Source organism: Pyricularia pennisetigena (assembly GCF_004337985.1).
Source record: "Pyricularia pennisetigena strain Br36 chromosome 7 map unlocalized Pyricularia_pennisetigena_Br36_Scf_8, whole genome shotgun sequence".
NCBI classification, from domain to species: domain Eukaryota; kingdom Fungi; phylum Ascomycota; class Sordariomycetes; order Magnaporthales; family Pyriculariaceae; genus Pyricularia; species Pyricularia pennisetigena.
Window position 1 is genome coordinate 1,169,695 of NW_021940920.1, and position 11,009 is coordinate 1,180,703.

Below are 11,009 nucleotides of genomic sequence, written 5' to 3' on the forward strand. Positions count from 1 at the left end.
TGTTGTTGTTACTGTTACCCTCTTTTTCAGTGGGGCCTGAACTAGTCTAGTGACCAATTGTCAGGTCGGTTTGAAACCAACTACTGCGGTGATACTCTGTAAAGGAACGGAGCAGCAAACGAACAAAAAAAAACTTGGAACCAAAGGTTCGGGGCACTTTCTTCACCCTCCCGGTCCCGCTTTCCACATCAAGATAGGCCCCCGAAAATTACGATGCAGCTTCTCTGCAAAGTACAGTACGAGGTGGAAGGGGCCCGCTCAGCCTATTTACAGACACATACCATGTATGGGACCCGCAATAACGTTGGGCAGTTGAGGATTTTGGCAGTTGCGCGCAATTCTGTCAAACATCCCATCTCATTCATGCACGCGACCCCTCTTCTGAGGCATGTACGTACCTTACGAATAGCGACAGACCAAAAACACCGCAGGATCCCGCAACCGCTTACCGGTGCTCCTTTGAACCTCCCGGTGACCCAAGCCCGTTCAATATACCTCATCGAGATTAGTACCGTGCATGGGAAGCTGTTGGTCAGGAAGGCTGAGCCACACACGCAGCACATGCATGCAAGGATCTTGTCATCCCTTTCTGCAAACCTACCGCGTAGCCGAGAAAGGCCTAGCCAATAGGCCCAGGTCATTGGACGGGAGCACCATCTGTTACCGCTAACGAGCCCGGATGAACCGCGCCCGGGCAAAATGGTTCGTTTGGGCCTCTGCGCGGGCAACATTTATCGGCATACCATTCGATTGTTTTGTCCCTCATTCTGACGCCCTTTCTGCGTGTGACCTTTGTTTTTTACCCCACAATCTTTCTTCGAGTTTTCTGGTTTTACCTCTTCGCTTCGTGTTGCCCATGAGCGGGTATCGATCTAACTGCATGGTTTTCCCTTGCTCATGTGCATCGCCGGCGCGTTCCGGTTCGAGGTCGATGGAGTACAGATCGACCTGCGTCGGATTATCAATCTTACCTTCGTCATGACCTGGAAGGCTGGTTGATTTCTTCATATATTCGACCACTTGTAATAGATATTATTGACTTCCGTCACTCTTCGTTTGGTCGCTTTCTCTGTCGATCCACCCATTTTTTCCACTTGTCATCTAATTTTCTGCAGTCAAAATCAATCCCCTGAGACCTGTTGGGTCTCGAAACCAGTGAACAGAAAGCCAAGAGGTATACAGTTAGGCTAGATCACATTTTATTTATTGGCCGAAAAAAAAAAAAAAAAGAGTCATTGCACGCACTATGCAGCAAGGGGACAACCAAACAATCGAGGACCTCTTCTCCAACCTAGACGTTAGCCCCAATGTGGTCGACATTGCCGACAATGACGACGAGGATGTTCTTGAGGTTGATAGTGTGGGTGCATCGATGGATCCAATTATTATGCTCTGGTGAGATTCAGTTATCTACGGGGACTAACATCGGCGATGACTTTAATCAGACGGAATGGGACATGGATTCGGCGGTAGGGGGTATGAGCTTCGTGTATGTCTATCCACCCGTCGGATAAACCTATTCCTATCAAATGAAACTTGTCGGCAAGGAAATTGCCGACTTGACATGGCTTCTTTGTTAACATGAAATCAAGGTCATCCACGCAAAGTTTGAGTTCTAGTCTATACGAGCACGTTGTAGAAAACGGCCGGACTTATCACAAGTTCAAAGAGGGCAGTAAGTCACCCATAATGCACACCATGAATCAACTTGACATATGCGTATAGAGTTCCATGTGCTACTTCTAAAGGGTTTTTTTTTTTTCTCTCTTGATAGAATACCCGCTGCCTAACGACGAGGTAATATGCGACCATGATCCCCAAGGCGAGCTGTAGTAAACCAACTAACGCCAAACGCATTTCTCACGCATAAAATATAGTCAGAACAAGATCGTCTTGGTTAGTTTCTGGTGCCAGAATGAGCCCAAGTTATTTGAAGGGGTCCTAAGCTAATATGCCTGGGTAACGAGTAGACTTTCAGCATCAGGTTTTCAAGCTGTCATTGGACGGCAAGCTCTACCAAGCTCCAGTAAAAAGTCCACGAAACGTACTGGACGTAGCAACAGGGACAGGAATCTGGGCCATAGAGTTTGGTATGCGTGAGCACATACAAACAAACAAAGCCGGCCCATCTCTGACAGCTTTTCAACTTAGCCCAAGAAAATCCCGGCTCCAACGTTGTGGGCACTGACCTATCACCCATCCAACCCACATACGTCCCACCAAACTGCTCCTTCCAGATCTGCGATGCCGAGGACGAGTGGGATTTTTCGTTTCCCTTTGATTTTATCCACATGCGTGCCGTTGTGACGTGCTTCCGTTCCCCACGCGCCGTCATGGAGTCGGCCATGTCCAGCCTCGCGCCTGGCGGCTGGCTGCAGATGCGCGACCCCATCATGCCCTTCAAGTTTCTGACACCGCCTCCGGAGGGCTGCGCCTTGGCGCGGTGGAATGAGCTGGCCATGGAGGCGAGCGGCCGAATCGGGCGGCGCTGGGACAATGCGGTTCACTACGCCCAGTGGATGCGGGAGCTCGGGTTCGAGGAAGTGGTTGAGATAAAGGAGCAGCTGCCCCTCAATCCCTGGGCAAAAGGTCGCCGGGTCAAGTACCTGAGCTTGTGGCTCCAGCACGACATGCTGCAGGGTATCGAGGCCATCAGCATGGCGCTCTTTACAAGGGTCTTGGGATGGGATGTCGATGATCTCAAGGACTTTCTCGAGGATGTGAAGCGCGACATAAAGGATACGAGCATCCATTCTTATTCTGAAGGGTCAGTCTTTTTTTTTCTTTTCTTTTTTTTTTTTTTTTTTGAGACCTTCATACTATTATTTGGCTTGCGTTGAGACACTAATGTATCCCTTTTGTTATCTAGTGTTTTGGTTTACGGGAGAAAGCCACTTGGCTAGGATGCAACTTGTTTCCTTGCGGGCGGCCGGGGGCTTTCTCATCAAACGAATTCGAATCACTCCAAACGATACCAACGGAATTTATTATATATCTTGGCGGTAACCCTCAGCTGACTCCCGCACCATCAGAAGGCTGATTTTGCCCTGAAAATTCGCTCTCCGCCCATCCCATGGTCATGGTGGCCCAAAGGTCATGGGTCGGCTGGAACTGTGCCCCATCCATACCGTTGTCTAGATCAATATCACCAAACGCATCCGCAAATCCGCTAGTTGCACCGCCCGGGGCAATGCTCACACCGGAGCCGGTCTGATCGGTGAAGGCCTCGTCCCATACCGGGATGTAGCTATCTAGCGAACCATCAAACATTGGGCAACCCCTGGTCGTTTTGTCGTGAGATATTTTTGGGTGTACATCTCCATCGCCGCCGCCATTACCGAACAGAGACCATATCCCCGTCATGATGGACGACCGTTGTTGTTGCTGCTGTTTCACAGCCGCCATTCTTTTGTCGAACTTGGTTTTGACCATGCCAAAAACGACCCGACTGGCCCCAACGATTGTCATGTCGTCATCCTCAAGAACCCCGTCGCCCGGCTGCTGGATGCCGCCGCGGGGCTTGTCGTCCGCCCGCATCTGTGACCTGTCGGTGAGGCGATCCAGCAGCGGGCCCAGGTCGATCTGCGACCGCGCCAGGGCGGCATCCCAGCCGGCGCAGGTGGGCATGTCAAAGGAGAAGCGGAAGGCGACGATGAATACAAAGATGAATCGGCCCCAGTCGATGTTGCAGAGGTTGGTGAGCTGCCGCTCACCGACCAACGTCTCGCCCATGAAGGACAGCGCGTCGGCGAGGTGCGGCAGCGCGAGCTGCATGCGCGAGGCGTCCTGGAAAGGGTCTACGCGCGTCGCCGTCCGCGTGATGGTCGAGGGCTTCCAGAGGTGCGGGGTCAGGAGCTGTATCTGCGTCGTGAGGGTGGTGAATCTCATAACGGCTGTTTAGGAGTTAGCCTCTCTCTGTTTCATGTTTACCGAAATTGATTTGCCATCGTGGAAAAACAAAACTCAGTGCGGCAGCTTACGTACAGGTGTTGGCGATCTCCTCTGACATGCGTGCACTGTACTCTGCGAACTGCATGTCCAACCCTCTGAGCATTGTGGCGGCCTGGTACGGGGAGCGCAGACCCTTCTCCTCGTCCTTGGCCAGGGCGATGACCTCGAGCACGAGATGCTGGTGGCGCAGGAGCCAGGGGAGGATGCGATCGCCGAGCGTGCGGGCCTCGCGCTCAAGTAGGTCGCAGCAGGTGGCCGTCCAGGCGGTAAAGGGGAGATTCAAGGGGCGGCTGTACATTACCGCTCGTCTTTATAAAGGGTTTTTGTTCATCAGCGGGGTTTGACCGATTGGGCGATGTGACATTTTGCGGGTGGACCGCTGAGATGTGGTAATAATCAAAGCAGGGAAACAAAAAAAAAAAAAAAAAAGAAAAAAAAAAGCTCACGAGAGAACCAGATAACAGCATGCAACATATGCCCGGATGCCCTCGAGGAGTTCCTCGAGCGGCTGGTCCCGGTGCTGCTCGAGGTAGTCGGGCTGATCAAGCTCGAGATCCTGTATCATATCCACAGCCATGCGGACATACTGTGCAGATTGTTTGTTTCGTGGCCGCAGGTGGACCGGATACCTGGAGTTTTCACCGGTGGACTGTTAGAGTAAAGGCCTCTGTTGTATCTCTAGTGAGACGCACTTGTCAAGATTTACCCAGTATCCTTGGGCGTGATTTTTACAGGCTTTGCTTTGTGGAAAAAAGACAGGGGAACATAATAACGACCAACATAAAAACTCAACATCAGACAGATCAAAAAAAAAAGTCTTACCAAGCAGTATAGACCAACAGCCCAACGAGCAACTCGACGCTCCTCTCCCCTCCGGCGACGAACTTGAGCGCCAGGATCTTGCGGAACTCCTCGTCGTAGAGGCTCCCGCCGCCCTTGAGGGCGGTCCTGGAGCCGCTGGCCGCGGCGAGCAGGGCGAGCAGGACAAAGGGCCTGTCGCGGGCCAGGTCGGGCACTGTGGCACCGTCCGGGACCGACAGGACGGGGAAGAAGAGCGACATGTCGTCGCGGTAGGTGGCGAGCAGCGAGCCGGCGCTGTCGAGGTTGAACTGCGGGCGGCGGAGGGGTCCCGTCGCCGACGCCGACGCTGACGCCGTCTTGGTGGTGGCGGTGGTGCATGACGACGAGGAGGGGGATGATGTGGCGGCTGCGGAGCCCGCGGTGGTGTTTGTCGCCGACGGGGACGAGGCCGAGTCAAAGGTGTACGTGGACGATGATGACGTCGGTGCCGTTGTTGCTGGTGGCGAGTCCGGCGGGAAGAGGCGGTCGACGATGGCCTCGTGCGAGTCCCGGAGCATGTCAAAGTTCAGAGGCCGGTCGTCCTGCGGGAGGCTGACGTCGATGGTGAAGGTCTTGGAAGGGCCTGGCGGTGGTGGTTGTGGGCGGGTTGCTGCTGGGTTACTTTGCGGCGGGTGTAAGTAGGCAGGGTATTTGGGATGGGGGTGGTTGGGTTATTTGGTTATATATGTGAGTCAAGGGACATGACAGTTGGGTAGATGGAAGGAGGGAGAGCATCAAGTCCTCGCCGGTGAACTAAGTCGGTGTAGGTAACAAGACCGGCGAAGGAATGAGTAGACGATATATATATATACTCGGCGTCTGGGTATGGTGAGGAGACGGAGGGGATTTTCATAATGAGATATAAAACTTGGGAAAAGTCATCAACTTACAGTTTTGACTGTCGTGGTCTCCTGGTCCGAGGGCCGGTCTTGAAGACGCATTCACGCTTGGATTCGTAGCATCTATAGCACCATAACATAATTAGATTTTTTTTAAGTAGAAAAAATCTAATAGACCGGCACTTAAATAAAAGAAAGTTCCCTAATGTTTTGAATACATACCGCCGACAAATGCCCAACTGGCTGTTGCTCGCCGTGCATTTGACCTTGGCCGCTCTACACGCCTCACATGCATTGTTGACCCGCGGCGGGCCCCCGACCTGCGGAGACGAATCTGCCGCTGGATTGCTGCTGCTGCTGCTGCTCGCAGTGGCTGGATTGCTATTGGCATTCATGATACGTGCGTTTCTTTATTTGTTTAAAAAAAAGAAAAGAAAAGTCGACATGTGTCTTGTGTCGTGTAAGACCTATGCTCAAGTCGGAGCTATTAAACCAGTTTGCGGTCTCAAAAATATCAGACTGTAGTCCAAGGAAGGCGGATAGAACACAGCAATGTGTGTGTGTGTGTGTGTGTGTGTGTGTGTGTGTGACAGAGAGAGAGCGTGGGGCCCTGTTTAGCTGCGGCCGTGGCTGAGAATTGTAAGCTCCGAACTACTTCGGCGCTTAGCGGAATTCTGCCATTGTCAGTGGAACCAGTCGACTTGTCCATCAACTGGTCAAGTAGTATCGGGACGAGAGATATGAAATACGGCTATAAAAGTCTAGGTACACTTACATAAAATTAAGTACGTTCACTGATTCCAGTACGCGAAACAATCGAGTCTAAGACTGGTTTATTGACGTGAAAAAAAGATGGCTGCAAATCAATCCTCCAACGCCATCTAAATCTAGAAAAAAATCCCTACCAACAAATGTACTCATCCCTCATTCATAACCGTCCTCGTTCAAGGCAGCTTCATAAACACGTCCAACATGAGTTTATAATTTGGTGTCCCCAGCCCCGTCACCGGATCCCACCCCGTGACCGCGTTGAACCCGTCCGTTCCGCAACCCGGGTTCTTGCCGTTGGTTATGTCGTTGAGCACCTCTGGGTGCTTGTACAGGACGGGGTTGACGAACCCGACCGGCGACTTGCCCGCCTCGATGCGCTTCTCGTTGATCAACGTCAAGATTGAGCCGAACACGGGTGCGGATGCTATTATCAAAGATTTTTGTCAATACGATTTGTGATACATAGGAGGAAAAAAAAAAAAAAAAAAACTCACCAGAAGTCCCGTAACTCAGCGTAAACTTGCCATTTACAGCAGTCACGTAGTCGGCCCCGTTGGCGCTGACGTCCGGATACCCCCTGACGGCGCGGGAGTTGTTGTACCTCTCCTGGCCGTACGGCGGCGCATTGTCCTTGTAGTAATCGTCGAGAGCGGCCTTCTGGTAGTCTGGCATCTTGAAGACGTTGCTGAAGCCGCCGCCGCTAAAAATGATGCGCTCGCATGCGCTCTCGGGCGTGTGGACCGTCGACCCCTTGAGTATGGCCGTGGCGCCCACGGCCGTGACCCAGGGGCACGAGGCCGGAAAGGACGGGTTGAAGTAGCCGTCGGAGCCGTCATTGTACGCGCCCGTCGCCGCGTCGATGCACTGGCCCGAGTTGCCGGCGACCCCGTCGTCGCCCGACGAGAAAAGCATCGACACGCCCCGGAGCCCGAGCTTCATGTACTCGGCGCACTGCCGCTGCTCGTACTTGACGCCCAGGTCCGCCTCGTTGTAGCCGTAGCTGGTGCTGATGACGTTGGTCGGCGTCGTGGTGCCGCACGCCACCCTGCGCGAGTAGTTCGCGTCCACGTTTGGGTCGACGGATCTGCCGCCGTCATAGTCGCAGTAGGCGCCGTCGATGGCCTCGAGGAAGTTGTTGAAGGAAGCCGCCTGGTTCAGATCGCCGACCTGGTAGAGAGTGGCCTTTTGTGGGTAGACAAGCCCCATGGCGAACTCCAGGTCCAGCGCCGACTCGCCGTTGAAGTTGAACGACCTGTTCTTCTGCTGCACCACGCCGTTGTCCAGCAGCGTGATGATCGGCGGCTTGCCTTTGAGCCGCGGCTCGAACTGCTCAAAGAACATGTCCAGGTCCGACTGCAGGAACGCCTGTGGCGTGTACTCGACAATGCCCAGCGTGTTGTTTGACACCGCCGTCTCGCCCGGCGGGGTGGAGTAGAGCGCCCGCAGGCAATCGATCGTCACCATCCGGTCGCAGTTGTTGAGGTCGAGCATGGCGTTCTCCACCACCGCGCCCTTTTTTGGACCGCCGACCCCGGGCTGTCCGAGCAGACCGTGGCCTCGGCGTCCCTGGCGATCAAGCAGACTTGCGGCAGTGGGCTCTTCAGAACGACGCTTCAGCTCCGTCGCGTCATCGTGGGACAGCTCCTGCCGGATGTTCCGACGGCCCTGGCCCACGCGGCTGTCAAAGTGCACCGTGGGCGTGATCAGGTCGACGTGCTCCACCACGTGCCGTGGGATGTGGTAGCCCTCGCACGCGACGTGCGAATGCCCGTGGACCGAATGCTTAAAGACATGATAGCGCGTCTTGAGGAGCGCCTCTGCCTCTGCCGCCGTGGCGTTGAACATGAGCCACGTCCTCGCCAGGCTCAGACTGACCCTTTGGCGCTCGATGCCCTCCGCAGCTAGCCACTCCATGACGGCATCTACAGACTCTCGCTTCGGCGCAAAGGCCTCGACGACCTCGTCGGCCGTCCAGTGCTTGCCGTAGTCCGGGCTGGAGGGGTGCGAGACGCGGTTCATGAACTCCTCGGCGCGGTGCAGGTTCTGCTGCACGAGCCCGATACGCATGGGCAAGATCGTCCCATCGTGTAGCCGGTGGGAGCGCGTCCAGGTACGCTCCGTCAGCGGATTCCTCTCCTCGTGGAGGATGTAGTCGGGGCCGGGAACGGTATCATCTTCGGCGGCCTGTGCAGCAGAGTCCTGACCAGGATAGAGATATCTGCCATCAGCTGCGGCCGCCAGGACCGTGAGAATACAGACCACCGAGTCCAGCCTCATGTTTTGAGAATAATGTTGTTCAACAAAGATGAAAGAAGAGTGGGTAATCAAGTATCAAATCATGCCCGGATGTTGCTCACACAGACGACAGGATCAAAAGATTGAAAACACACGGACCCAAAAGCAAAGGAATGGATCTTCAAATCTGCTCTATCCTTCAATGTCTCGGGAGCAATGGGAGTATGGTGATGTCCGCTAACAAACATTTCACTGCCGAGGATGAGCAGGTGTTTTTATCGCAGAGCCGCTGTTTACCACTGAGGTAGCCTTGAAGCAAGATAGGCACGTCTGCTGGACTAGCCGTGTTCATGACTATGCCGTAATATGGGATGAAACGATGTTTCACTGGGCCACATGAATACTGCACCTTGCAGATTGTGGGGAGTTGACAAACATGTTGGCCTTTGCAATAAACAACGACCTAGTAATGACCTTCATGATGGATATTGTGGCGTGTCTCACACTTGTTGCGTACGAATCCAGCAACGGATCATGAGCGGATCGTGACTCGATGCTCTCTGGACAGGTATCTTCAGTGATGAGGATATGAATTTCAAGAGATTTCGTCTCGGGATACAAACAAATAAGCAAATCCCAAGCATCGCGGCTAATCAATGCTTATTCTATAAGAGTATTTACGATAAGGTCAAGCTTCCGTCTTGTCAACCCAACATCAGCTCAGGAACCTCGGCATAGAGATGAATTTCTGATATATGACAAGACCAACATGGAGGTCATGGAAGGCCGGCAAATGCACGGAGAGAGTCGAGGCGTTTGGACGCAGCCGAGTATCTGATTGGTCAACGGTACAGAAACACTCGAGAAACGAAGAAACCGAATAGAGTCGAGCTGGATCTGACGATTCAATGTTTCAAGGCCTACGGAACATAAGTCAGCTTCCGTGAAATATCAGATGAGCCGCTACCCCCTCGGATATGAACCTTGTTCGGTTTTCTACTCGATCGTTGAGCCTCCTGGTTAGGGGTTTTATTCGTCACATTGTAGTATGTAAACATATTCCATGTATCTTGTCTCTGGCAGCTAATGATTCAAGTCTCCGTCCTTGAGGTTTCGGGGGGTATCTCATTTATCGGTGTTGAAATCCAACAACATCTTGGATCGAATTGCGGAGAGAGCTTCCGTCTTATCTTTTCTTTCGAGCTCGCCTTGATCTTCCATCTCAAGGTCTAGCTGGCGTTAGCTCTGCGCCCCGTCTTGGCGCTGCAGAACCTGTTTGTAAAGAGCTTTTTGCTCGTTGACTATCTGCAGCAGCTCTTCATTCTGGCGGCGTAGCTCGTCCACTTCGTTTCCGTCATCCGATGACCCATTGGTCGCTACTGCCGCTGTCACAGTAGCAGATGGTTGCTGGAATGCGAGAATTGCCTGCTTCAGCACATCCTCGGAGAACCCAGGCGTGTTCATCAATTTGTCAAACCTGCTCCGCACAGTAGAACTACCGAGATCGGTATTGAAATGCGCCGTGAAAGCATAAGTCTTGTCGGCGTTGGCGGCAGGTTTCACGATGGTAGGCGTTTTTGTCGTCGACTGGCCGAAAGTTGATGACGGCAGTGGGGACACAAAAACTAAATTGCTGACGGCAGCATTGAGATCCGCTAATTCGGTAGGCGGGCTGTTGTCTGCTAGGCTCCATTGAAGAATTTTTCCTTTTGCATGTCCAGACAGAAGAACCGTGCCATCGTAGCTCGTCGCCAGACACGACGCCGGTCCGGCCTCTGGAGGTGCCATGCCAAAAGGCGATGTCACCTGCACCACAGTCGATGCGGCCTCGGCAGCATGGGGTCCCAGCAGCGGTGCAGGCTCGCCGAACAACTCGACCAGATAGACTGAGCCATCGTCGGCCGCGAGGCACAATGCCCTCGTGCAAGGGTCTAGAGAGAGGCAGAGCGGAGAGGCCGGGAATAGGAGTGTTCGTAACGGAAGACCGGTGCGGTAGTTCCATATGACACAGGTCTTGTCCTTACTGGCCGAAACGCAGAGTGTTGAATCTGTGGCGCTTGATCCGCCCTCTGCGCCGGAACTCGCCACGAGAGCCGTGATGGCTGCCCTGTGGTTTGATAAGGTACGCTCCGGAGCTTGCTCTGCGATGGGATCAAGCTCCAAGAGCTGCGCAAGACTCCAAAGGTGCACGTTGGAATCGTCCGAGCCACTCAGGACCGAATGGGGTGTCACAGCAAGACACGTTACCGGCTGAACATGACATGCTGGAGTCGAGACCAATCTCCCTGTGCAGAACTAAGGTGGTGTTTCCAAGTTAGCGGAAGTGGGTGGCTTGGGTCTAAGACACCCTAGCCTTTGATGGATTGAGGGGGG

The 11,009-nt window shown here is 53.6% G+C and overlaps 5 protein-coding genes across 5 annotated transcripts in view; 1 reads left to right on the forward strand and 4 right to left on the reverse strand.

The window, feature by feature from the left end:
- Window positions 1-1,246: 1,246 nt before the first annotated feature.
- PpBr36_09461 (uncharacterized protein) lies at window positions 1,247-2,903 on the forward strand (the record flags this gene model as incomplete). The annotated part of the gene is made up of 7 exons (XM_029896582.1): window positions 1,247-1,360; window positions 1,446-1,489; window positions 1,593-1,675; window positions 1,775-1,797; window positions 1,979-2,090; window positions 2,152-2,767; window positions 2,870-2,903. The coding sequence occupies 7 exons, from the start codon at window positions 1,247-1,249 to the stop codon at window positions 2,901-2,903; spliced, it is 1,026 nt and encodes a 341-aa protein (XP_029744822.1).
- On the reverse strand, window positions 1,621-2,461 carry PpBr36_09462 (uncharacterized protein; the record flags this gene model as incomplete). The annotated part of the gene is made up of 2 exons (XM_029896583.1): window positions 1,621-1,651; window positions 2,190-2,461. The coding sequence occupies 2 exons, from the start codon at window positions 2,459-2,461 to the stop codon at window positions 1,621-1,623; spliced, it is 303 nt and encodes a 100-aa protein (XP_029744821.1).
- A 106-nt stretch (window positions 2,904-3,009) lies between the features above and the next one.
- Window positions 3,010-6,025, reverse strand: PpBr36_09463 (uncharacterized protein; the record flags this gene model as incomplete). Its single annotated transcript, XM_029896584.1, has 6 exons — window positions 3,010-3,893; window positions 3,985-4,259; window positions 4,398-4,580; window positions 4,774-5,412; window positions 5,682-5,753; window positions 5,853-6,025. 6 exons carry the CDS (start codon window positions 6,023-6,025, stop codon window positions 3,010-3,012), a joined length of 2,226 nt encoding a protein of 741 aa, XP_029744820.1.
- Window positions 6,026-6,574: 549 nt separating this feature from the next.
- PpBr36_09464 (uncharacterized protein) lies at window positions 6,575-8,678 on the reverse strand (the record flags this gene model as incomplete). The annotated part of the gene is made up of 2 exons (XM_029896585.1): window positions 6,575-6,825; window positions 6,896-8,678. 2 exons carry the CDS (start codon window positions 8,676-8,678, stop codon window positions 6,575-6,577), a joined length of 2,034 nt encoding a protein of 677 aa, XP_029744516.1.
- Window positions 8,679-9,875: 1,197 nt separating this feature from the next.
- PpBr36_09465 (uncharacterized protein) overlaps window positions 9,876-11,009 on the reverse strand; it is a gene marked incomplete at both ends in the record, with an annotated part of 2,649 nt that continues 1,515 nt past the window's right edge. Inside the window, one exon of the mRNA XM_029896586.1 lies at window positions 9,876-10,886. Coding sequence (XP_029744515.1) covers window positions 9,876-10,886 — 1,011 coding nt within the window. The remainder of the gene's footprint in view (window positions 10,887-11,009) is intronic.